The sequence below is a fragment of the Canis aureus genome, chromosome 9 (assembly GCF_053574225.1).
Source record: "Canis aureus isolate CA01 chromosome 9, VMU_Caureus_v.1.0, whole genome shotgun sequence".
Lineage (NCBI taxonomy): Eukaryota > Metazoa > Chordata > Mammalia > Carnivora > Canidae > Canis > Canis aureus.
Window position 1 is genome coordinate 51,877,062 of NC_135619.1, and position 27,276 is coordinate 51,904,337.

Consider the following 27,276-nt stretch of genomic DNA (forward strand, 5'->3'; position numbering starts at 1 on the left):
TAAAGAGCGAAACAGGGGAAAAAAACCTAACTAGTAAAATGCTCACAAAATTTGCTAAGTGCTATGAAGGACACAAATAATGGCTGGGGTAGAGAACCACAGAGTGGAAGTGGGAAGGGGTATTTCTGAGGCTCTCCGTGTCTTTCAGAATGAAAGCCAAAATCTTTATCATGGCTTCCAAGGCCCTCCATGACCTGGCCCTGACCCTGCCGACTTCATCTTCTGCCCCTCACTGTCTCACTGCTAACACACCAAACACTTACACCTCAGGTCCTTGCTGGAATGTTCCCTTCCCAATGTGACTGAATGTTCAAGTCACTATTCAGATGCCCTCCTTTCAGTAAGATCTTCCTGACCACCCTGTAGAAACAGCAACGCACTGACCCCCAGAATTCCCTACCCCGGCCCCCTCTGCTTTATCTTTCTCCACGGCACTTGTCACCAGCTGACGAATTATATATTAACTTCTTTGTTTACTGTCTTTTTTTTTTTGAAATTTCAATACTTCATTCTCAATAATGAATAGAACAATCAGAGGATAAGAAAAAAATGTGGGCTTAATTAACAGAACAAACCAACCAGATCAAACATATACAGAATATTCTACCCTAGAACAACAGCACACACATTCTTCTCAAATGCACAGGGGACATTTTTACAGGATATGTTAGGCCACGATTAAGAATTAATATTTTTAGAAAGATATATATTATACAAAATATCTTCTGCCAAAACGGGATGAGGTTAGAGACCAAACCCATTAAAAGGAAATAAAGGTAGAAAGTTCACAGATCTGTAGGAATTAAACAACAAACTCTTAAACAACCAATGGATCAAAGGAGAAATTAGAAGGAATATTACAAAGAAGAAATGACAAGGGATATTTAAAAATACTTAGAGATGAACAAAAACTACAATACAAGAAAACTTATGGGATATATACAACGGAATATCACTTTGTTTATTGTCTGCCTCTTCCGCTCGAATATAACTTCCAGGAGGAAAGGAATTTTGTTTTGCTCAATATATCCTATGGGACAATATTGCCTTCAGACAGAAATTCCCACCAGTGGATACAAAATCCTTTAGGGGCCATGCTTCCTAGCTTTCCTAAGACTAAGCAAGGCAAGCATTTGGCTTTGAGCCATACTGGGAATAAAGCAAAGGCTTTTTTTTTTAAAGCCAAAATGCCCCCGTGAGGGTTGGATTGCTTACTGAGAACTCCACAAATGTGCTCATGGCAAGGCTAATAGCACAAGTAACACCTGTCTTCACAGCATATTTTACCGCCTACTAGGGGCGTTCTAATCCACGCTTACCCGCTTGCTTCTGGAAACAGCCCAAGAAGTGGGCAGGGAGGATTTTATTGCGCTCCATTTACAGGTGGAGGTAGAGGGGCGTAGAGCTCAGGTGAGCTACCCAAGGCCACCGGCGTTCTGGAAAGTCAGAATGCAAGTCCCCGGTACAGTGCTCATTTCACTGTTTCTTACGGTTCCTCCATTCTGGGCTTTGACCCGGTGACGCACTTGAATCATGAAGATTCGAAGCCCATCCTGAGCTCCTGAAAGACCCTGGACGAGAGAAGCAGCCCTTCCCCAAAGACAGCACGCTGCTGAGGGGCCGAGGTGACCGGCAGATGTTGGGAACACGCACGGCAGAGCCTGTCGCCGGCCTTCAGGTCTCTCCGGGCCTCTTCTGCCGGGTAGTCGGGCAAGGCCCAGGCCCACCACGGGGCAGGTTGGGCGGCTGCTTTGGGGTAAAAAAAACAAAACACACACACACACACACACACAAACAACAGAAAGAAATCCCAATCTCATTGCTTTATTTTGGTTCAAAAATCAAGTCGGCTGATAATGGAAACTCTTTCCCTCTGCCCTCCGGCCCGTGTTGACGGGAGGCGGCCTTGCTAATTCGGGCTGGGGTTTTTCCCTGCCCGGGCTGTTTTTCTCTTTTATCTTCATCAATTGAAGAGAGCTGTGCTGCCTTTCAAACAGTCGGAAGGTATCTGGGGTTTTGTGTATTTTTTTTTCTTCCTTTCATATAATTCTGCGGGTCTTTTCCCAGATATGTATTTTCTCTCAAATTAACTTCTAACTTGTTTAAGTTTCCGCCCATGTGACTTCCAGTGTGAGTTACCAGAAACCACAAGAGAGAGAGCGCGCGCACGAGCCCCAAAGCGAGCGACATGTCCCTGTGGGGAGCAGTGCCTCTGCACCCCAGAGTGAGGAGGACGCAGGGGCCAGAGGCGGCGGCGCGGGCACAGGAGCCACCTGCGCAGGGGGCTGGGCCGCTGGCCTGGGAGCCGGCAGCCAGGGACGCCCGCTGGTGACCCAGAGCCCAGGGGCGCCTGGGGCGGTGCGGGGAGCCCGGAAGACTGCAGCCATGCCTCACAGCTCCGACAGCAGCGACTCCAGCTTCAGCCGCTCTCCTCCCCCTGGCAAACAGGTAGAGCCCCTTCCCCTGCAGCCCACCTTCTCCCTCTCTGGGGAGGGACGGGGGTGGGGGCGTCGGAGGGCCAGGCTCCCTCGGCCTGTCCAGGGGCCCAGCGAGCGAGGAAGTGGCTGGTGGCAGGAGCAGCCTGTCACGCTGGCGACCTGGTCCTTGCAATGAAGCGGCCGGGGACCCTGGCCCTGCACCTGTTCTACCCAGGACCCTTTACCTCTCTGCTCCCGCTGCCTGCCTCCCCCGGGTCCCCACCCCACCGAGCTTTCTAGGAAGCCCGGAGGAGAATGTGCACCAAAGAGCCCTGGTCTCTCAAAGGAGGAGGTCCCCCTTGCTCCGAGGCAGTAGGAACGGGAGAGGCACAGCATCACAGGGCTGGGCCGGCCTGTGCCTTCGGGGGAGGCGGCCATCAGGGCAAGAGAGGGAAGCGTCAGGGAAAAGGAAAGGAGAAAAAAAAAAGCAAGTTAGAGGAGGAAGCCAGGCAAGCCTAGAAGAATCTCTCTTATCTACTGGGGCACTGCCCCTGCTGCTAGCACAGCCAGCAGAGACGGATGCCGGAGCTGCCACCAAGCCTCTTCCGCCCGTGGCTTCTGGACCCGAGGAAAGAATCAGGAGGGGGCATTGGAGCTTCCTGGAGACACTCACTAGAAGCTTGGCTCGGCTCGGGGGGAAACCACAGTGATGGAGGTAGAGAGTCTGGGAGTGTTTGGAATCTAGATTGTGACTTCCAAGTCCAAAGTTTTCAGCTTGAGGCTTGCCAAGAAATAGGGCACCCTGCCTTCCCCCAAAGCTTCTGGAGCTTTGTCTTCTCCGCATTTCTTGGCATTCCTCTCCAGAGAAAGGCTTCTTCATTCTCACCCAATACCTCAAAGGATTAAAACTTCTTCTCCAACTTTGTGGTTTAAAAGCCACATTCTTTCCTTAGCACAGTTATCCAAGAGGGCTTCCAAGATGCTGCAGCTGAAATAAGAGTATATAAACGTCTAATACAGCATCTGTCATAAATGTTGCACAGAGGAGCAGCAGGTTGGAAGGAGTTATAGTGGAGACCTCTAGAGGGCAACCAGTCCAGGCCTCTGCTCCAGATGGTATCACGATGGGTCAGGCTGCCTGGAAGTCTGTACTCTTCTTAGGAAGGAAATTACTCATGGCTTCCATGGTAACCTGGTTCCCCATGCCGCTTAGAGCAAAGCACTTCCTTCCCATCTAACACCATGCCCTCCTGCTGCAATGGCCTGGAAGTGCTGGGCACGCTGCTGAGACTTATGCTTGGTGAGCACAGAGTCTTGCCCGGGAAATAGTGTCCCTGTCTCCTGTGTGGGTGTGAGAGGGAACAGGGCAGGAGCTGCAGAAGGGTCTTACTCAAACTCCTATACTTATCCTGCAGTATCTAGGGGAATGCTGGAGCTAACCTCTCTGCCCAAGCAGAGGACATGTCCGTCTGTGGGATATACTTAGAGGACACCCGGAGGTCCTCCTGTGCTAAGCACCCATTCAGTACCTGCCACAGCCAGGTAATCTCCACCATTAAAGCTGTTCTTGGCTACTGGTTTCTATTAGGCATTGTACTCAGGACCATAGGGAAGGTCAACATCACTGAGCATAATGAAGGGAATGTAAGGAGAAAAGAATGCGGGAGAAAAGATCTGGGATGGGGACCTCAGCCCAGGTATGTGGTGGAAGACATGTGGGTACAAACCAGTGAGGGGTGGGGAGTGGCTTGGAAAGGCATCAGACTTAGCATCAGAAGACACAAGGCCCCAGATTACCTAGGCTCCTCGGCAAGCCCTTTGAGCCTCACTCAGTCTCCTCACGTATAAGATAGAAACAATAATATCAACTTCACAGAACTGAGGAATTAAACCAGAGCAACTCTGAAAAAGCACTTGCGCAGAAGTTGGCATATTGTAGGTCCTCGGCAAAGTTTTGGAAAAAAAAAAAAAAAAGGCAAGAAAATGCTAGTCCAAAAAAAAAAAAGAGAGTAAGGGTGGAGCAGCCCTGAAGAGGAGAGGTGATGAACACACTTCATCGCCTTGACCATTTTTTTCCAAATACAGCCCTATCGAGGCCCCAGGGTCTTTTTCCTCTTCCTGTAGCTTTTGGCCAAAACAGCTATAGGGACCTAAGGGAGCGTAACAGAGTGTGGGGAAGAGTTCTCTTGCAGGCTCAGCATTTTGGTAAGCAGGGGGTGAAGGGGCAAATGAAAAGATGAAGAAACGGAAGGATGCACAGACGGATACCAAACAGCATGAGAACCTGCTTTAATCCAAAAGAGAGAACGCACTCACCTAATTCCCATCGTTTCTGCTTCCCAGGACTCCTCCGATGATGTGAGAAAAGTTCAGAGAAGGGAGAAAAATCGCATTGCTGCCCAGAAGAGCCGACAGAGGCAGACGCAGAAAGCTGACACCCTGCACTTGGTGAGTGTTCAGACATTTTTTCAACCTCTTGAGCTATAGGCTCCCTACCACCCAGAGATGCTTGGACCATAGCTTTGAGGCTGCCTGCATATGAATGTGTGTGTTGAGTGGGGGGGCTGTTAAGTGGGGGGAAGAAGGATACAGGGTGCAGTGCAGAGGAGAGATTCTCCTTTGGGTGTATTGAGAAGATTTAGTAGCAAGATTTAAGAGCTGGGGGACTGAAAAAGAGCCTTTCTTCCTGATCCCCAAGAGGGCACAAGGTGTAAATGAGTTGATCATGCAAAGCCCAGAAGAAGGTTGGGTGGAAGCAGAACCACTTGCTCAGAGATGGAGTAGCCAGAGAGAACTCTATCCCTCTTGAACCTAGAGAGCAGGAGGCAGGACTGTCTTTGGAGGAACTTAGAAGGTGGTAGGCACTTTGGGGGAGCCCATGATCCCAGTGTTAGGAACGCATGTGGTCCCATCCCCTAGGAGGCCGGTTGGCAGCCACCCTGGTCCCTGTATTTGGGATGAGGAGGTCCATAGGGTGCTGTTCCTTACTCCTCTCTCCTGAACATCATTAAGGTTTTATTTAGAAATCTCTTTCATCATATCCCAAAGGATCTATGAAAGATGCAGCTTCAAGGGCACGCATCTGGATGGTCCCTATTTTGGTTGAGTTGCCTCCAGTCTCAAGCTTTTTAGAGGAGGCCTTGACTGCTGGCTTGAGCAGGAGTCTTGGGTAATGCTGAACTGTCAGTCCACTGGAGGACCAAGGCCCTGGTCAGCATTTCTGAATTCTGGCCACGTGCTTCACTGAGCGTGCATCGTCCTGGTCTCCCATACCTTACCACCTTAGCTCTCTTCATTCTGCCTCTTCCTTTGGTCCTTGATCAATTGACTCTTAATTCTCTGGCTCCTTCCTCTTATACCCTCTCTCCTCCCCCTAGCCACTCTCCCCTTCCTGTCCATCCTCCTGAACCATTCTCAAACCTCTAGCATCCTAGTAATTCACCTTAATGGTCAAAAGGGCAATTGGTACACAAAATTAGTATGTTTGTGTTTATTTGAAAGATTACCATGGCAGCCAGCCCGTTAGAATAGTTGTCTTAAATTTTTAAAAATTTATTTGAGAGAGAGAGAGCGCGCACTTATGTGTGTGTGGGGGGTGGGGGGTGGGGGGAGAGGGAGAAGCATACCATCATCCCTCTCCTGCTGAGCAGGAAACCTGATTCGGGCCTTGATCCCAGGACCTGAGATCATGACCTGAGCTGAGCCAAAGGTAGATGCTTGACCAACTGAGCCACCCAGGAGCCCCTAGAATAGTCATTTCAATTTCATCAAAAAAGAGTAAGATTTTGGGGGCGGGAATGTAGGGAGCCTGCTCAGTGGGGAGACTGCTTCCCCTCTCCTTCTGCCCTCCCCAACCCTCACGAGTGCTCTTTCTCTCTCAAATAAATAAATAAATAAAATCTTTTTTAAAAAAAGAGTAAGATGTAATTTTAGGGGGGGAAAGATGCTTCTTTTAGCTTTGTAAGGAAACAGAGAAAGATCTGCGCCAACATTCTGACTAGATGCTTATGTTTTATTAGAAATATATTCAGCATACCTTCCATTGCATTCCAACCTCATTGTACATTCATAAATATTTGTCAGATTGAAAAAAATGAATGAACACCAAATTCTTTCTTCTCTTTGATGATAATATGATCAGCTGCCTAAATGTTGTCAATGACCCTGCTACTTATATGTCCTCTGTGATTTCATTTTGGCTTAGAGTCTTAACACACTCCAGTTTACTATTTGAAGCTTGAAAATCTATAATCACTCACTTGTCTCTATAGAGTCTCATTCTAATTAAATATTCTTTAGAGCAAGCAAACAAAAATTGGAAAGGATAAAACCTTTTTTGTCTAAGTAGACAATGTCTTGAGACTGTAAAACTACTATAAACTTTATAAGTTTGTAATATTTAAAAAAAAGTAAAAATTAAGCATAGCTCAGTGGCTCTGCAGTCAGAAGGACAGGGTTTGATCCTAGCTCCTCCGTTTTCATCTGTGTGACAGATCTTAAAGACATTGGTAACCTCCCTTAGACTCAGTTTCCCTATCTATAGGATGGGAAATGATAGTAACTACCTCATAGAGATATTGCATATAAAAAGCTCCAACACAGTGCCTACCATATAACACTCAAAAAATCAAATATAATAGGAGTAATTTTAATAATAGTTGTTACTATAGAAACAAATAAGTAATCACAACTGGGGCACTTGGGTGGCTCAGTTGGTTAAGTGTTGGACTCTTAATTTCAGCTCAGGTCATGATCTCGGGGTTGTGAGATCAAGCCCCTCAAAGGGCTCTGAGCTCAGTCGGGTGTCTGCTTCTCTCCTCCCTCTCCCTCTGTCCTTCCCTCTGCTTGTGTCTGTGCATACACGCTCTCTCTTTCAAAATAAACAAAACTTTAAAAAATCACAACTAAAATCTATCAATAATATATATATAATTGATCATATATATATATCATAGACTCTCAGGGCCGAGAGATTTCTTAACAGCTGGAAAGTTCAGACACACTTTTGATGCTTGAGATTCGTCTACACACTCTCCCCCCACATACCCCTGCCTCTCCACTGAAATGGTCCCCAACGGATGCCTGCTCACTTCTAACGACAGAGAGCTCCTTTCCTCCTGACATGAGCAGAGGAGTCATGCCTATCTTGAGCTGCACCACTGTTTCCCTGTAAATTCAACCCACTAGTGTTCGTTCAAGCCCAGGGGGACATATCAAGGTGGGGGACATATATGTTTCTTTGCTGTGGTGAGGTTTTCAATGGACTCAAGTTTCTCTTTTTCTCTGTAAAACAAGAGCTAGATCCAGAAGAGTTGGCCCATCTTGATTATACTAGCCATGACTAGATTGACATGATCTCTAGAGCTTGGAGTACATGGAGCCCCCAGTGAGGCAGTCACTATCCTCACACCCACACCTCCAGCCTCAGACTCTAGAATATTCCCATCTTCCTCCCCTCTGGACACAAACTCCTCCCCATTCTTTTCTTTTGAGCACCACAGCATTTATCTTCACTTTTTGCCTGGTGAGTAGGTCACATTGGTTTACCAGCTTGCCTGAGGGTTGCGGCCAGTTCAGCTTGTTTCTTGACTTTGGGTAAAAGCTTTTGGCAGCAACATATAAATCTGCCACCATCAAACAGAGTGTTTGGCTGTGGTCTGAAATGTTCATTTCCTCCCAGACATAATCACCCATCTTCTCCATCCATTATCCTCATAATTATGTTTGTGATTCAGGTAGAAAATCTTCTGGTTTACCACTAGCATTCTGAGGGTTGAGAGTTTGGTTTACCCTTGATTCCATGCTTGGCTCCACATGATGAGGTCCTGGAACTATTCTCTGGCCCTCAGACATAGCCATAGGACCCATCTACCAATATTCTAAAGACCAGCTACTGAGAGTACTATATTAAATAAGGACCGTGTTTGTATTACTGTGCTAGCTTCATAGGCTGGGGTAATGTTTTCTCGGTTTCAGCTTTGTCATTATTATCTCTCTCAAAATACCAAAAGCATAACTTCATTTCTCCAGTGAGAGTGTGGGATACTTACTATTTAACATTTGCAGTATCTATCCTATAAATGGTTTATAATAAAACACTGTACACTGATTGCTTTTAAAACGCAGAGTAGGGTAGGAGCCTCCTTCCACGATTATTTAATCTTATGCCAATTTTGTAACATCCTTGGCATTGACTACTGCTCGCACAAATTGGATCAAGTGCTTCTTTTCATAATCACGATATCAACAGAGTCCACATTTTGCTTTAATTCTCCTTTGTTGGATGTTTCACACAAGCCCCTACTATGCTTATTTCCTTTCCTCCCGCAGACAACCATAAAATCCGTGAGGCATAGTAAATGCATTGATTAAAAAGGAGAAAGGCACATAGTTTTTTTTAATTAAAATTTTATATTTTTAAGTTTTTATTTAAATTCCGGTTCATTAACATCTGGACCAGTTCATCATCTCCAAAAGACATCAGGAGCTAATAAGTGGATCCAAGATAACCAGTTGAAAAACTATTAAAAATAATAAGGGAATCCTGTCAGCTTTCAAAGTTAACAGAGAAAGTAATAACATTCCTATATATATAAACCATAACCAATTAGAAAATTTAATGGGAGGAAAGATTCCATTTATAATACCAACACTGGCAAATGGAAAGAAGTAATATAATTAACAAAAATATGTAGGGCTTAATTTTTAAAAACTTTAAAATTATTCTAAATGACTTCAAAAACACTCAAATAAGTGGAAAGATATACCTATATAAAAATAGCAATTTTACAAAATCTATAAATTTAATTTAACTTAATGTGATCCCCAAAAAAACCCAATATGACTTTCTAGCAGTTAGAGGAGACTTAGATTAGCTATTCTAAGTTCTTAGTGAAAAACAACTGGGGCGCCTGGGTGGCTCAGTCAGTTAAATGTCTGCCTTGGCTCAGGTCATGATTTGAGGGTCCTGGGACCAAACTCTGCATTGGGCTCCCTGCTCAGCAGGGAGTCTGCTTCTCCTCCCTCTGCCACTCCTCCTACTTGTGCCTTCTCTCTCCCTCTGTCTCTCTGTCAAATAAATAAATCTTTAAAAGACACCACCGTATGACAATTTCCAGGAAAATTTTAGAGGAGGGTAATTAAAGATTAGCTGAACAAGATATTAAAGTGAATTATAAATATAGAAGTCAAAACAATGTGGAAAAGACAGAGAATTGGGCAGAACAGAATACAGAAAGAAACCCCAAAGCAAACTGAAATTTAAGACCCAAGTACATATGTCAATTCCTAAAACAAGACACAACAAATGCAAAATGATGATAATGGCATTTTAAACCAATGAAGAAAACCTGAATTATTCAATACGTAGAATTGGGACAACTGGCTAGCCATTTGGGGAGGAATAAACTAGAGTATTCATTTCTCATACAACACGTATATGGATTAAATGTTAAAAAAAGAACACTAAAGAAATTTGGGGGAAAAAAGAGCATTGAAAGATTATTTTGTAATGAAGACTTTCTGAGACAAAGTATAAAACCCTGAAACCATAAAGGAAAAAAACTGATATATATTACCTTTATACATAAAAAGTGAAAATTTCTATATAGCTCAAAATACTATATGCAAAATCAAAGCAAATGACAGATTGGGGAAAATATCTGTAACACATATGACCAAAAAAGGGCATATTTACTTCATATATGAGACCTCTTATGAATAAGAAAATGAATAACCCAAAAGAAAAATGAGCAATGATTATGAATAGGCAATTTACAGAAAGAGAGACATAAATAGCAAATAAATATGGAAAAGATTATAGGCCTCACTTAGGGAAATGACAATGAAAGGAACAGTGAGATTCCCTGCCAGACTAGCAAAGACAAAAAATGTTGCTAATATATAATGTTGCCAAGACAATGGAGACGCAGGCATTCCCACACACTTACTAGTAGGAGTGTGTTGGTACAACTCCATTAGAGGGCAATTTAACCATGTCTATCAAAATTATAAGTGCACATGCTCTGTAACTTGGCAAGTTTACAACTAGAAGTCTATTTACAAATGTACCCACTGATTATATAACTATATACATGTGAAGATAATCATTGCTGCATTGTTTGTTATAGTAAAGACTGGAAACAAGCTAAATATCCACGGATGAGGAACTAATTAAATAAACTATACTTTGTTCATTCAGTGGAATACTATGGAGTTGTTATAAAATAAATTACATCTGAATTTTGTTAATCTGAAAAGATTATTAAGCTTCTATACTCTTAAGTGGAGTATGTTTTAAACCAAAAGCATATATGTGCATATGTGTATGAACTTAGAATTTTTCAAATAGGTTTTCCCCCAAGGTTAATATTTATTTCTGAAAAGTAGGATGAAAGGTCTAAAGCAGAAGAGAGATGCTTTGCATTCTTTCCTTTCTTATATAGTTTGGATGTTTTTATCATGTGCTTTTATTTTTATAATGCAGATATTTACATTCTCAACACCAATCACTACAACATATGCATTAGGATGATTTCTAATTTTGATTTCAAACATTGAATAGTCTTCCTCTGTGACATTTGATCTCTTGAACATCCTGCATAAATATCTCAGTCCTTTGGGAGAATCAAATGTCAGTTGGGATTTGTAAAGAGTTTTCCTAAAGTCTATAGTACTAGATAAGCTACTATAAGGGATGGCAAATCAGTGTCACTTGTATGGCAAGTTGATGGCAGTGGCTCAGAGGATTTCAAGTCAATGTCCTAGGTCAGTGGGAAAGAGAGTTAAGATCAGTTGAGAAGCTTTGTTCATGAAAAGGCTAAAAGTAGAAGAGGTGGTGGGCAGATAGTAATATAACCCCAGAGTTATGCCTTTGACAAGTCAGATCTGGCCTCAAGGGTGGAACTGGAAGCAAGGTGGAGTAACAAGGCCAGATCTGAAAGCTGGAACTTGGGTCCTCCCTTACCTAGGGGTGGGAAAGGTGCTTTCCTGGAGCTGACTCCTGAGGGAGTCTCATACTAGTCTAAAAAAAGAGAAAGCTTTACAGGTTCCAGGATATATTTTAATGCCATATATAACAAACATCATGAGTATAAATTATGCATGAAATGAAGCTTTAAGCTGTTACTGTGAGAAGGTATTTACAATCAGAGGGAAAATGAGTCATGGAGGAAAAACAGCTCAACAAAGATGTCAACCCCCGAGGCCTCCTTAGAATGACACTCTAGTCTTCTAGGGGAGCCTGGAAGAGAATGCTGTTTGTGGTGCTTTTTCACTCCTGGAGTTCTTTTTTCTTCTCTCTGGGAGACCATGTCTTAAGGTGTTTTGGCATAGAGAAGACATAGGTTGAAAACAAAAACACAAGGAATGTTCTGACTAGCTCCACCCTTAAAAAATTCAGTGAAAATCAGTGAGCCATCTGTGGAAAAGAGGCATCTGTCTTGGTTCTGTATTGCTATGAATTTCTTTTTATTAAAAACATATTAAATGCTAAACATTACTTAAATTTATGTTTAAAACATTATGTTTAAAACATAAAACATATGTTTTAAAAACATTGAATACATATACATGACTATGTACAGGCGCTGTGTGTTAAGTGCTCTGCCTATAGTATTTCATTTAATCTGTACAAAAACTGTGTTTTATAACTCTTGTATTAGGTTAAGTAACTTGCCCAAGGTCACACAGCTTGTACCTAGCTCTGCCTGACTTTAAATAGAGCCCAGCTCCCTAACCACGACACTGAACTGCCTCTCCCTTTGGACTCTCATCCATCTTCCGTGATATCCTCCCTTAGTCTCTTCCTGACTTGACTTTTTTGTCCTTAAGCAACATCCTCCAAAATGCACACTTGGTCCTTCCCTGTTATTAGGTCTAGTCGTGAAAGTAAGAAAGTAAAGTCTCTATGTAATATTATAATATAGCCATTGAAACTCTTTTTAAAGAAAGCTGTATAGCAGTAAATATTAGCTCATGTGAGAATACTCTTTGGCACTTGTACGAGTTTGAAGAAAAAATGATGCACAAAGATGTTCAATTCATCACGAATAGTAAACACTTTATCGATATTATAAAATTGGACATATGCCCAATAATAGATGATTAAGCATATTATGATACATTCAGACACTAGAATTTTATGCTGCCACTAAAAATGACTATGTAAATCTGTATCACCCAAAGATGTCAGTGACATAACACTGAGGGAAAAACAGCAACTTCCAAAGAATATGGAGAGTATAATCCTGTTAATATAAAATTTGTGGGTTTGAGGTATGTTTGCATGCGTAAAGAAATATCTGGAGAACCAAAAAAAAAAAAAAAGAAAAAGAAATATCTGGAGAGATATACTCCAAAATGCTAATAGTGGTTCTTTCTGAGTGGTTAATTTTTGAGTAGCTTTCCTTACCCTAGTATTTTTCTCTATTTTTTTTATTGTAATGAACATGTACCATTTTATTTTATTTTATTATTTTATTTTATTTTTTAAAGATTTTATTTATTCATGAGAGACAGAGAGAGAGAGAGAGAGGCAGAGACACAGGCGGAGAGAGAGGCAGGCTCCATACAGGGAGCCCGATGTGGGACTCGATCCCAGGACTCTAGGATCATGCCCTGGCCTGAAGGCAGGTGCTCAACCACTGAGCCACCCAGGTGTCCCAACATGTACCATTTTAAAAATCAAATAACAAAGTTAGACTCTTCATTTGGGAAAGAAAAACATGTCACGGCAATCCACCACCTATAAGTACTTGTACCACTGATGATGAGTCAGTGTGGTTAAGTTTGCGAGGCATATTTGAAAGGAGGCCAGCTCCACCCCAATCTTGACATTTATGAAGAATTTCTGTTCAAATGAGATTACAGGTCCCAGATCACAAATTAACAGTGCTCATTCAAGCAGGAGTCTTCACAAAGCTGCCATCAACAGCACCCAAACGTCCTTCTCTTGAAAGAATGGGAGTCTCACCAAAAAGTCCTTTCCCAAGCTGGTTGGGGATTTTCTTAGTTTCCTCCTTTGGATTCAGTCTGGCACCCTGCTTCCTAGGGGGCATAGATTGGTTCCAAAGGACAAAGTCCCCTTCAGATTGTGGAATATCTGTAGACATTCTCATTATGGGTCCACATGGTAGCTTGGGGCGGGGAGCTAACAATAATTATGGTCATATTCCTTGTTTATAGGATCACAGAATTAAAAGAAAACTCAAGAGATGCTGTAGACTAACCTGCCATGTAACCAATGGGGACACTGAGGTCTTTCTCAGGACATCTAAGAACGCAAACCTCTTATCTGCCCATAATTTGCTTTTGTTTTGTACCATCTTGTTGAACAGGACTTTGCTCTGCAGATGGTGTTGCTCTTACATGTCCTTTTGCAAAGGGTAAGCCAAAAAGTAAGCTATTAACCAGAAGGTCTGAATAATCTAGACAATCTTTAGTAATATAACTCAAGCTTACACAGCAAGAGATGAGAAAGTCCAAGTTTGAGAGAGGCTGAAGTTTAAACGTTCCTTTATTTTAAAAAGGTCTTAAAGGTGTGATCCATAATTAAAAGGCCAATAATACATCAGGGGAAAATATTTGCATCAAATTAAATAAATGTAGATTTTATATTTATACCATAGAAAGAACATCCTTTTTAAGAAAAACATCAAGGCTCCAATAGGTAAGTGGGCAGAAGCTAGGAGCAGAAAGCTTATGTAATGTTTTTCCTACCAAAATGAAAACAACCCAATTTTCTATTCTGATTGTGAAAATGATACACACTAAGGGTTTCTCAGCCTCGGCACTATCGACATTTTGGGTCGCATAATTCTTTGCTCAGGAGGGGGGATGCTGTGCACTGTAGAATCTAAAATCTACCCACTAGATACCAGTAGTAGCACTTCACCTCACAGGTGTGACAATGAAAAATATTTCCATTTGACATTTCTTGTCAAATGTCCCCTGGGAAGCAAAATTGTTCCTGGTTGGGAATGTTGTACCAGGGAATAGACGCATAGAAAACTCTTCCTCCTTAGTAATCAATAACTTTTAACATTACAATGAAATTGAGAAACCTGGGGCACCTGGGTGGCTCAGTCAGTTAAGCATCTGCCTTTGGCTCAGGTCATATCCTGGGATTGAGCCCTGTGTTGGGCTCTCTGCTTCACAATGGGTCTGCTTCTCCCTCTTTTTCTTCCCCTCCCCTTGTTTGTGTGCTCTCTCTCTCTCTCAAATAAGTAAAATCCTTTAAAAAAAAAAAAGAAATTAAGAAAACTTCAAGAGGCTAATTGGCAAAATAAGTTACTTAAAATTATACTGCCTAGGGCAGCCCCGGTGGCGCAGTGGTTTGGCGCTGCCTGCAGCCTGGGGTGTGATCCTGGAGACCCAGGATCGAGTCCCACATCGGGCTTCCTGCATGGAGCCTGCTTCTCCCTCTGCCTGTGTCTCTGCCTCTCTCTCTCTCTCTCTCTCTCTGTGTGTGTCTATGAATAAATAAATAAAATCTTTTTAAAAAATAAAATTATACTGCCTAAATGCCAAAGGTGTTGTAGTAAAATTGACACGTGTTCACTGCTGGTGACACTGTATACTTACGTAATCTTTTTACAGCAATGCAACCATGAACTGGAAGACGGGTCGTGCCCTTTGTCCCACTAATCTTATTCCTTCAAATTTATCCTAGGAAATAATTGAACAAAACCCAGTATGGATCAAGATGTTCACTGTAGCATTACTTATAATAGCAACATTTTGATAGGAACAAAAATGTCTGACATTAAAAAGCCATTTTGGGTAAATTGTGGATCTTCCATTTGATGATGTAGCCATTAAAAGTGATAATTATGTAGATGTCACAAAGTTATGACAGAGCAAAATACAAATTGTATTACGTACAATGATTGAAATTTTATACGTATCTGTGTTTCTTAAAAAGGACAAGATGGCAAGATGTGCAAATGAAAACAGTTGTGTTCAAAGTACTAGGATCATGGGTGGGTATGATTTTTTAAAAAAATATCTTAAATGTAGTTATATTGTATATTTTTTATTTAAAAATATGAAAATGGTCAGATAGAGGTCTGAGAACTCTGGAGGACAAGGACAGAGATGATACCATTGAGCTAGAATTTGGGGATCAGGTTTTAGTAAATCTTACCATTTATCCTCCAAACCAGAACACTTTTAGAAGTGAAAAGAGCACTAGTAAGAATGACACCCAGGACAACAGGGATTGACTGGGACTGTCCCAGTACACATCTCATCACCCTCAGTTTAGGAAAACCAAGGAGGATGACCTGGAGATCTTATAAAGTAAGATATTTATTCAAAAGTAGAATAAAGGGATCCCTGGGTGGTGCAGCGGTTTGGCGCCTGCCTTTGGCCCAGGGCACAATCCTGGAGACCCGGGATCGAATCCCATGTCGGGCTCCAGGTGCATGGAGCCTGCTTCTCTCTCTGCCTGTGTCTCTGTCTCTCTCTCTCTGTGTGACTATCATAAATAAATAAAGATAAAAAAAAAAAAAAGTAGAATAAAGTTCAGAGCCAAGCGGAGTAGACTGGATTCCTAGGGCCAAAATGTAATTTCTTGCAACTGAGGATCCTCTAACCAAAATGTTTTCTGGGTCCTCAGCTGGTAAAAGAACATGCCTTACTGCTAAAGGTGTAGGGAGATCTAGAAAATTCTAAACATACACACACACAAAAAATTCTAAACGCAAAGGCCATATTCCCAGTACTAGATCCAATGTTAGCTGAAATGATTCATCCACATATTAGCCTCCTACGTGCCAGGTATGGTTTATTCTGGTCACTAAGAATACAGCAGGGACAAGACAGAGTCCCTGAATTCATGGACCTTACATTCACCAGGAAGTCACACTGGAAAATAGGCAAATAAATGAATAGGGTAATCACACCATGTGAAGAGTACTTCAAATAAAATCAAATAGTGCAATGTTGAACGTGGCGAAGGGACTGGGTGGGGACAATGATCAAGGAAGTTCTGAGACCCCAACATTTGAGATCGAATAGTGGTCAGTGAAGGAGATTGGGAAGATCTGGGAAAAGGGTGTGCTCAGCAGAACCTTGAGGCCAAACTACGTGTGGCCAAAGGTTGGAAAGATGCCTTGTGGACGGGGCCTCTGAGAACATGAACAGGAGCTCAGGAACAGGGATGATGGTGCTGCAGGGAGCAGAAACCAGATGGGGGTAGGGTAGGGCTGGGGGTATGTGGGTCAACCAAACTAATTCAGGTCTGCCTGGGTCTGATCTACAAAATGGGAAGTATGTCACTGGGCTGTTAAGAGTTAAATGACAGAGCAAATATAAAAACAAAGCAATATTGGATTCGTTTGGTTTTGCATTGGGGAGAAGGTTATATTTATTCATGCATTAGAATAAAAATCACTTGGCATTTTCCTATAAATCCACCAGATGAAGATATCAGAAGTACTATTATATATGAAAACACATGCCCTTCTTTCCAGTTATTTATAAGAACTTTAAGAGCACTAATTGTTTCACCGGCCTGGCTTTTCACCACCGCTGGTCAAGTCTCCTTCATTTGGTATAGATGGGGAAAGTCAAGTTCCAGCTAAGGAAACCATATGTAGAGTTCTTAAATTAAAATGCTATTAATTCTGCTACTCCCACCCACAGCTTCAGTTTGGAGAACAAAAGTACTGCTAAGTAGGGATCTGACCTGGGCCCTTTTTTAAACAGTGAATCTCTTACACTCATTTGTAACTATATAAAGTAGAAGCTATAAAAGCTATTAAGGGCTTGGTTAAACACTCCCTTGGAAGATTCATGGACGTTACAAATTTACTTAGAAGACTTTTCATATGCAGGCTTTGGTAAATTATTACAGAGTCCAAGTTGGCAGTCAAGCAACATGAGTTTATTGAATACTTACTATGTGCCAAGCACTGTCCTAGTCAAAGATGACAGAACAATGAAGACAGTTGATAGACCCTCAAGGAGCTCAGCAATCTAAAGGGTAACCAGTTTGATAAAGTTGTCATTAATGAGATTCTAATAGATAACCTACCTCCTTGTCCATCAAAAAACGAACTGTTCTGGACTACTTGAAATTGTTTTCATCAAATATAATAGCAATGTGACAGTGAGACACTTTCCCTTAAACAGACATTTACTTTCAGAAGATTTTTTTGACTTAGAAACATTCTTCCACTTCTCTAAAGTTATTTACATTATATTTACATTATGTATCCTATATATTATAGGATTATATAAGTTATAAAATAAAAAATTTAATAAAACAAAAATATAAATATATAAATTTAATAAAATTAAACATTGCCTATATCTATATTATATATAGTATTTTAATTATTTTGTTTAGATTCAATTTAGTTAACATATACTGTATTAGTTTTAGGGGTAGAATTTAGTGCTTCATCAGTTGCATATCACACCCAGTGCTCATTACACCAAGTGCCCTCCTTAGTGCCCATCACCCAGTTACCCCTTGCCTCAACACACCTCCCCTCCAGCAACCCTCAATTTGTTTCCTAGAGTTAAGAGACTCTTGTGGTTTGCCTCCCCCTTTATTTTCCTCTTATTTTTCCTTCTTTTCCGCTATGGTCATCTGTTTTGTGTCTTAAATTCCATACACGAGTGAAATCATATTGTGTTTGTCTTTCTCTGACTTATTTCACTTAGTATGATACCCTCTAGTTCCATCCACATTGTGGCAAATGGCAAGATTTTATTCTTTTTGATGGCTGAGTAATATTCCATTGTATATATAGCACATCTTCATTGATTCATCTGTCAGTGGACTCCTATATTTTGAAGAGGATTCAGCTATGAACAGGATTCTCAAGCTAGTTGCTCACTAAGCTCACCTGCAAAATACTTTCTTTTAAAGTCTTGATGTCAAAAAAAAAAAAAAAAAATAAAGTCTTGATGTCTAAGACCCACTCCAGAACAATCAAATTAGAACCTGTCATACGGGTGAAGTTCAGGAATTAAGCTTTTTGAAGCTCGTCAGGTGACTTCACTGTGTAGCTGGTGTGTGTGATAGAATGTGTGGAGTGACTTTGGGGTAATTATGGGCGTCTATATACCCAGACACTGTCCGCAGAGGCCTGGCAGGCTTAAAATTTTTTTTTAATTCAAACCTCTGTGTTCATGGCAATTATTAGTTGTTTGTTTTTTGGAATTGAGCTTACTAGTGATAACCTTTCTAACTCGAGATATCAGTCAGGATTGCATTCAGCTACCAGTAATAGAAGGATTATCAAACAGGCATCACTAAGTCACAGTTTATCTTTCTCATATCACAAGGAATTCAAGTGAACAGACCAGGGCTAGGGCAATATTGTCATCAAAGAACAAGCTACTTCTGTGTGCGGGTATCCTCAGTATGTGGCTTTCATCCTCAGGGCTGCAAGATAGCTGCTGGACCTCCAAGCATCAATCTGTGTTGAGGGAGGGTGGCTTTTGTGCTGGAGAAGCTTTGTCTTCTTAATTGAAAAGCTCCACCCCCAGGTATTTCTGCTTACATCGTATTGGTCAGAATCTGTCACATGGTCTTGTCTAGCTGCAAGGGAAGCTGAGAATTTGATAAATTCTTTTTCTAGCTATCTAGAGGAAAGTAAACAAGGGAAAGGAGTTTAGGATGGTGAGAAAGTAAAGATTTTTCCAGGATCAGACTTGTTCATTATTCAGTGCAGATACCTGTGGTTTAATGATTTCTCACTTTTCATTGGGTGAGGAAGAGGAGTTGGGCTAATTTCCCCAGGGTTGGTGGGAAGAGGTAGGCATAGATCCTACCCAGGCTTGGGAAATGGCCTATGTCAGTTTTCAGACTTCTCCTGAGGGCTTTACTCTGTATCTGCATTTGGTGGAAGAGGATTGGTAACTTCTGGAGTTTGAACACAGCTGGATGTAAGGGATAAGCTTTGCTCACTACTCTCATGTTTAAGTGTAGGTGGGAGCTAAAAGGCCACCCAATCAATAAGTGACTACATGTTCTGTTGAGGAGGAACACACAAGGACTATTTTCACTCTTCCAGAAATTTGATTAGAAAATTCAAGGAGAGGGTCAAGGCACTAAGTCAGAGCTGGCAGGAAGGAGAACTAATGCCCTCCTCAGAATGCCCAGAGAGTGCCTGCCAGAGCCTTGGCCCAGAGCCTGTCCTTGGCCTTGGTCCTAACTGGCTTCCCTGTGGGTAAGAGAACTGTGTGGGGATTCCCCATCATTCAAGAGCTCTTTGAGTGACCCCCTTTCAGCCCCTCCAGTAGGGAATTTCCCAGAATGTTCCCACACCCCCATGAAGCCTCTTCCTTAGCCACCCCCAAGCTACTCATAGTTCATGATAGGGTAGCTTTAGAAATGAGAGTGGATTGTGAACATTATCATCTGGATTTGCAAGAGGTAGGAAAAGAGGGAAGATGGAATTGGAAAGCCAAGAGGGCTGAGGCTTCCCAGGAGCTAATTACCAAACATCATAAGATATAAACAAACATCATAAGATATAAACAAAGAGCACAGACTCTGAACCCAGACTGCCTCATTCAAGTTGTGGTGCTGGCACTTACAAGCTGTGTAACCTCAAATGAGTTATTTAACTTCCCTGTACTTGAGGTTGTCCTATCTGTAAAATGTGGGTAATTGTATTATCTGCCACATACGGTTGTTGCAAAGATTACATATACTAATAACTAAAACACGTAGAAAAGTGATCAGCACATGGTAGCATTCAATAAATGTTAGTTATTAAGCCAAGTTAGACTATTCTTTTAAAAATTTGGTTTCCACTAATTTTTCTCCTATAAGTTGAATCTATATCCCTCTGTCCCTGACAATCTTCTCCCTGACATGCACACCCCTTCCCAACAAGTGGGGGTTAAAGTCTAATATACTCAGGTATTTAGTTCAGAATCTGAAATATTTGAGAGTTGAAGAGGGCTTGGAGATTTTTCTAAGCTAATGGTTCCTTCTAATGATTTTCAGTGTTCACTGCACATTACAATCCTCTGGGAGCCTTTACCAACCCAACTCCGGGCTGCACCCCACACTGCTTACATCAGAATCAGGCACCTGTATGGGTGAAGCTCCCCCGGGGATACCAATGATCCCAACGTGTGGCCAAGGTTGAGAATCATTGTTGTGGTCCAGTCTTCCTGTTCTAACAGGAACTGGGGCTCAGAGAGGGGAAAGTGAGTCACAGAGGCTCACCTTGCCAGGACCTCAGTCCCCAGTTACTGTTGATGCAGCCCACTATTCCCATATGTTTTGGAACTCATTCTGCATGTGGACAAAGGCCTGACCTTGAGTGAGCCCTCTAAAAGAGTACCTTGGACAGGGGACACCTGGGTGGCTCAGTCGGTTAAGCATCTGCCTTCAGCTCAGGTCATGATCCCAGGGTCCTGAGACAGAACCCCTTGTTGGGCTCCCTGCTCAGCAGGGAATCTGCTTCTCCCTCTCCCCCTCCCCCTGCTCATGCACTCTCTCCCCTTCTTTCTCTCTCAAAAATAAAATCTTTTAAAAAATTTTAAAAAGGAGTAGCTGGATGGGAAATTCCCTCTCAACTCTGGGCAGGAGGCAGACAATCAGCTCTGTGATTAGAAGAGTGTGACCAACTCAGGGTTCCAGTGTGGTGTTGAAAGACCACCAAAATCAAGACCCAGTGTTCACTTGGGAGACTATAGGCAGCTGAGGACTTCTTAGTAATCTCTGAAGACCTTTAGTCACTTAAGTCACCAGTCTCTCGGGGAAAGCATTGGGTGTGCCAGAAGAAGAATGGGGCTGGAGAAGCCTTGAGCCAAACCCTGCTCTGCCCCTATGTGGTTCTGCGGCTTTGGGTCAATGGCTGAAGTGTCTGGATCTCTGAGAAAATCAATGTCTTGAGGTGAATTCCAAAGCCCTTTCTCCCAGGAGCTGCTGCCACCAGCCTGGGGTCACTTTGAGGGGTATCTGGGGGCAGGTTTGTCCTAGGATCTCAGTTGGCCTCACTTGAAAAATAGAGGTCACGGGAACGGCTGGCCTCCCACGTCCACCTCAGGGGGATACTGTGAGGAGCCTGAAGGACTGAAAGGAATTCTGAAAAGTAGAAAGCAGGTGACACAGAAGCCCTGGTGCGGGCTTAGTGCTCCCTTACTAGGAACAGAGGACGTGCATGCAAGAGGCCACAATTTCTTTCCCAAACATTCTTCTCTTCTCCCCACTCATTGAGTCCTGTTTCCAGCCACCACTGGGAAGTGAACGGAAGTCAGGAGATGTGATCATTGTACCTCTGAGTAAACAGCTGCTCCGTGGCCACCTTTGCCAGCTGTCCCTGTGTGAGTCTGAGTCCTTTCCAGGGCGTGACTGCCCCAGGGACGACGGTCAGGGTGGCCTGAGCCCTGGCAGGTGGGGAACATGCTGCGAGGAGGCCCCAGCTCAGCCACTTCCTCCTGCAAGGGAAGTCAAACTCTTCCTCTTGCCAGTGGCTGGCTGGCCGCATGGTTCCTCTGGGGCCCTAGCAGGAAGCAGTCTTGCTTCCCAAGGTAAAGACAAATTTCTTGTCACAAGTAGTTGTTTTCTGGTTAGAGGCCGCTGTGGTTGTGAACCCCCTCCTAGAGCTCTGGGATCTGCAAGCCAGGGGGGCAGGGAGAGAAAGCTAGAGAGAGCTCAGCGGAGCTTGCCTGGGGAGGAAGAACCTGCTGTCACTTCCCGAAAGCGGGGCCTGCCTCTAGGCGGGGAGAAGGTCAGAGCGGTTGGTCCCTGTGGCCCGCCTACCCCACCCCTCCCTTCTGCCTCGGGGTTTGCCCAGGCTCTTTAGAGCACAGAATTTACAGTAAACGTTGTCACCAGTGGAAACTCTCAGAGGGGGCGAGGAAAGGGCTAGAAGAAGGGGCCAGGACTCCCGGCCCCCAGTTCCCGTCTTACCAACCACCCCCCACCCTGTCTCGTGTTGCTTTCTCTTACCTTTCGGTAAAGAGGGGATGCCCTACCTCTGGGATATGCCTGGAAACAACCAAATGGTACAATAAGTGAGCCAGCCATACCTTGCAGAAGCAGCAGCCAGTGCCTCCGACTCCACCGTCGTGGGTCTGAGTGTCCCACCCACCCCCACCCCATTTTAGAGATGGGAGTTTCCTTTGTACTGACCTAGGCACATTTTCTAGCTCAAAGCCACAGACAGGAAATGCCAGGCTGGGGCTGAGCATGCTTGCGTCTGTCCTTCACAAATGGTTGGAAGCTGGCTTGATGGGTAAGACCACAGCCATACACTCCTCTACCACTTAAAAAAGGACTCCTGGGTTCATGGATTAAGGCAGTTGGAAGTGTACCTGGTTCACTCATTAGACCACAGCTCACGCTCCTGATGGGTTGTATAAGGCACCTCTTAAATGCCACCCTATCGTATATCTGCCCACTGCCCACCATGGTTTTGAGTCAACTTCTAGTCCAAAAAATTGGAGTCATCAGCCAGTCGAGCAGCAGACATTTGAGCTCATACTATGTCCCAGGTCCTTAACAGATAGGCACTTAAGAAGTACTTGACTAGTTAAGACAAATGTAATATTGTATCTAATTTTTTTTTTTTAATTTATGACAGTCACACAGAGAGAGAGAGAGAGAGAGGCAGAGACACAGGCAGAGGGAGAAGCAGGCTCCATGCACCGGGAGCCTGACATGGGATTCGATCCCGGGTCTCCAGGATCACGCCCTGGGCCAAAGGCAGGCGCCAAACCGCTGCGCCACCCAGGGATCCCGTAATATTGTATTTAACTTGTGTTTTCAAACTTGCCCAATCATTAGAGTGACTTGGGGCACTTGTTAAAAATTCAGTGAATTCCCAGATTTTACCCAAAATCCCAAACCACTTGAGTTCAAATCTCTAGATCCCAAGAACAGCCTGAAACTCTAACAAGCCCTCAAACTAATTCTAATACTCTGGCAAGTTTGGAAAATGCTGAGCTAAGTTGAATAGAACTAGAAAAATTAAGGCCTGGATGCCAACTCTGAGATTGCTTTTTGAACTGAAATGTAATTTATTTGCATCTCCAATGCCAGTTTCCCTGCCTCTGTTGCACCAGTGATTAGATTCGTCAATCTATTTGATTGACTCAAGGAACCTTGAAAAACCTTAAAAGCACATTGGAAATGCAATTCCCCTAGGCCGCATTGTTTTCCAGTAAACACTAATTGCCAGAGTGGAATCGTTGATTAATTAATGATGTGATCAGTAATTAGCACTCTTTGACGCAGAATTTGCCTGATTGGCGTATATCAGATGGTACTCCTAGACAACAGGGGAAAGGTGATTCTGGGGAAAAAAAGCACGCGCATGGGTGGGACATACCCCAAATGCTCTAAACAAGGCTCTCGGGTGAGCAGAATGGAGTGGAATCGGACATTGGGGTGGATTCTGACTATTTGATATTTACAAAGACCCTAGTGTTCTAGAATTTTATTTTATTTTATTATTTTTTTTTTATTTATGATAGTCACACACACACAGAGAGAGAGGCAGAGACACAGGCAGAGGGAGAAGCAGGCTCCATGCACCGGGAGCCCGACGTGGGACTCGATCCCGGGTCTCCAGGATCGCGCCCTGGGCCACAGGCAGGTGCCAAACCGCTGCGCCACCCAGGGATCCCGTGTTCTAGAATTTAGTTAACGGGACACCTGGGTGGCTCAGAGGTTGAGCGCCTGCCTTTGGCTCAGGGTGTGATCCTGGATCCCGGGTTCGAGTCCCACATCGGGCTCCCTGCATGGAGCCTGCTTCTCCCTTTGCCTGTGTGTCTGCCTCTCTCTACATATCTCTCATGAGTAAATAAATAAAATCTTAAAAAAAGAATCTGGTTAAGCAGTTAACCATGGCCTCCGTAAGTCTGAAAGCCGATACTGGGAGCATTTGGAGAACTCGTGGCCTAACCTAGGGTGGAAAAGCGTGAAAGTAGTAGAAGCTGTTCTCGCAAACCCTTTTCCATTTTTTCAGGCTTTGACCTGCCAGCCAGTTTCCCTTCACATGCATTTGCCACTCTCAACCCACGTACACACTCACAGAGAACCATGGACACACACACACACACAGGAGCGTACTCCCATACGAACCTGCTATCCTTATAGGTCAGACAGATATCAGTAATTTCATGGGTTTGACCTAGTGTCTATACACACATGTGCGTGTGTAAATGCACCCACACCCACATACGACACACACAAATACACACACACACATGCAGAAAAATTCACCGACGCTCTTCCCTGTGGTTGTGCCAGTGAGACCCCGAGCCAAACTCCTCCTGCACCCCCTTCCTCCCACCCTGTGCCTTCCTTGCTGCTAATCTCGGATGCTGACCTTCCTCCTCACAGGAGAGCGAAGACCTAGAGAAACAGAACGCGGCTCTGCGCAAGGAGATCAAGCAGCTCACGGAAGAGATGAAGTATTTCACGTCGGTGCTGAGCAGCCATGAGCCCCTGTGCTCGGTGCTGGCCGCCAGCACGCCCTCGCCCCCCGACGTGGTGTACAGCGCCCACGCCTTCCACCAGCCTCACGTCAGCTCGCCTCGCTTCCAGCCCTGACTCTCCGGAGATGGGGTGGTGGGGGACCCAGCCGCCCGCCCCCAGCTGCCCTGGCGGGCGTCAGGAGGGGCACACAGACTGTGGCCAGGCTGCCCTCGCCCCTCAGGATCCTGTCTCCATCCGGACACCCCGAGGCGGAGGAGGCCTGGACAAGGATTGAGCACAAGACTGGAGCAGCTGAGAGCGTGTGAGGCCACCCAGTGGCCTGGCCGCCCGTCAGTGTGTGCCGAGCCCCCATGCAGGTGGGAGGCCCAGTCCAGAGTTCTATCATACATGATGCCCAAGTCCCCTGGCACAGAGGGGGGAGGGCAGGGGAGGGTTATTTTTCTAAATAAATTTCTTAAAAGAAACCAGTTTGGCAGTTTCCCTCTGTTACACAGTTCTTTGAAACCCTAAGTTCTGTGGGGTTGGCGCCTTCTTTTGTTCTTGGTCTCGAGAGCCCTCAAAGCTCTGGAGACTGCTAGTATCTCTTCTCTTCCATGGTTTGTTAACCTACTTGGGAAGCTGGGTTTTTTCAAAGTATCTTCAATCCTCCCTGTAGGCATCTTCTGTTTCCTCCCCCAATCACTTCACTATGACCTCCCCACTTTCCATTCCTCACCACCTCATACTTTGTGGATTGTCAAAGGGCCACGTTCCAGGCAGAGGAGAAGGGCCAGTATGAGATGCCGTTCAGAGAAGGGGTCATTTGGGTTGATACTACCACCCATACAACTACACCTACTCAGCTCTGTGCAGCCAGCCAGCCAGCCCTGGATAACGCTGCGTGCCAGGCCCCATGCAACGTGTTCCAGTAACCCAAGGGCAACACAAGGAATGCACTACCTTATGCTCTCATGAGGCAGCATGTGGAGTGGGTCCATGGGGACTCTCCTGCCAATGTGCCTACATGTCCTGTTAAAGACTCTACCTCCCTTGGGAAGCTATGATAAAGCACACGCAACTTTGCCTATCTCCATTGGGCTCCACAGGCTGCCATTTTGAGCAGTTTGAGGGCAGCAGTGCCCCATCAGCACAGGGTTGTCTTCAGGCCTTCACATTCACTAGTTTGGGAGGCACCTGGGGGACTCAGTAGTTGAGTGTCTGCCTTCAGCTCAGGGTATGATTCCAGGGTCCTGGGACTGAGTCCTGCATCAGGCTCCGCTCAGGGAGCCTGCTTCTCCTTCTGCCTATGTCTCTACCTCTCTGTGTGTGTCTGTCATGAATAGATAAATCTTTTTTTAAAGAAAGCAAGAACAAAAACAATTCACTAATTTGGGCAGAGCCTGAAGCCGGTATGCTCTGGTTCCCCAGCTTCAATGTCCACCTGCTCCTCACAGCTCCCTAGGCCTGCACAGCACACACGGCCTCACCCAATGGCAGGGCCTGCCCATACCCACAGCTTCCATTGAGTCAGCTGGGATCAAAAGTGACAGGGAAGTGTCTCATTCAGTTCCTTCAGCCACCACCTCAAACTCATCCCTTCGTCCTTCAGAGGGACTACCATGGTCCGTGGTCTCCCTGTTGGCACCCCATCTTGGGATGTGATGACCACAGGGAAAAAGAAGAACAGCTCCTCCTCAACCTGCCAGGTCGACAGCTGTGGTTGGTTTGATGCAAAGTCTCAACTCTGGGCCTCCCCTGCCCAAGTCTCCCCTATCTTGCTAGGATCACACCAGTGTGGGCCTAGTGTGACTATTGAACTCTGCAGAGGTCTGCAAAACTGGGGTGCCAGCGTGTGGTCACCTGACCTCCTTGTAGCCCATCTACGGGAGGAGTCCAACCCAAGGGCCTCTGGAGGCACGTGGCCACCATTGGGTGCCTCAACCCTGAAGATGATGCTCGGGGACGCCCAGAGTGTGGGGACGGCCCTCAGAGTCTGCTGGAGACAGCTCAGAAGACCTTCCCCAAATATCAGCACTGCTTCCAATGCAGAATCTGACATTTTAACCTGCGGTCTCCTAACATGCTTGGTAAATGGGGCTTCCTCTTCCTGAGTGGACTCAGTGTGGACTTGGATATGTGATGACGGGCTGCAACCCACTTACCGGTTTCCTAGGGTCTGGGCAGAGCAAAGAAGCCAGGGGTCACTGCAGATGTTACATGCATTGAAAAGAATTCATTTGGCTTTCACATTCTTAGGAAGCAGAAAGTAAGGCCCTGCTTTTTCTGCAGCCAGCTGTGTCAAGGCCTGGCCTCGCATGGGAGGTTGGGGCAGGCTTCCTTCCAATCAGAGATTTTCCTCCCCCCTGCCGTCTCCAGCACTGTGACTTTCCCCCAGAAAGCCCCACAGAAGGCACATGACCTGTGCTGGGCATCTACTGAATGACACTCAGGGCCCCAACT

The 27,276-nt window shown here is 44.4% G+C and overlaps 1 protein-coding gene across 2 annotated transcripts; it reads left to right on the top strand.

The window, feature by feature from the left end:
• The first annotated feature begins 2,131 nt into the window (after positions 1-2,131).
• On the top strand, positions 2,132-25,301 carry BATF (basic leucine zipper ATF-like transcription factor). 2 transcript variants are annotated; one of them, XM_077910047.1, is made up of 3 exons: positions 2,132-2,448; positions 4,761-4,865; positions 24,742-25,301. In XM_077910047.1, exons 1-3 carry the CDS (start codon positions 2,386-2,388, stop codon positions 24,949-24,951), a joined length of 378 nt encoding a protein of 125 aa, XP_077766173.1. In that variant the 5' UTR covers positions 2,132-2,385; the 3' UTR covers positions 24,952-25,301. The 2 variants fall into 2 exon arrangements, with proteins under 2 accessions (XP_077766173.1, XP_077766172.1); XM_077910046.1 differs by lacking the exon at positions 2,132-2,448 and adding an exon at positions 3,846-3,959.
• Positions 25,302-27,276: the final 1,975 nt, after the last annotated feature.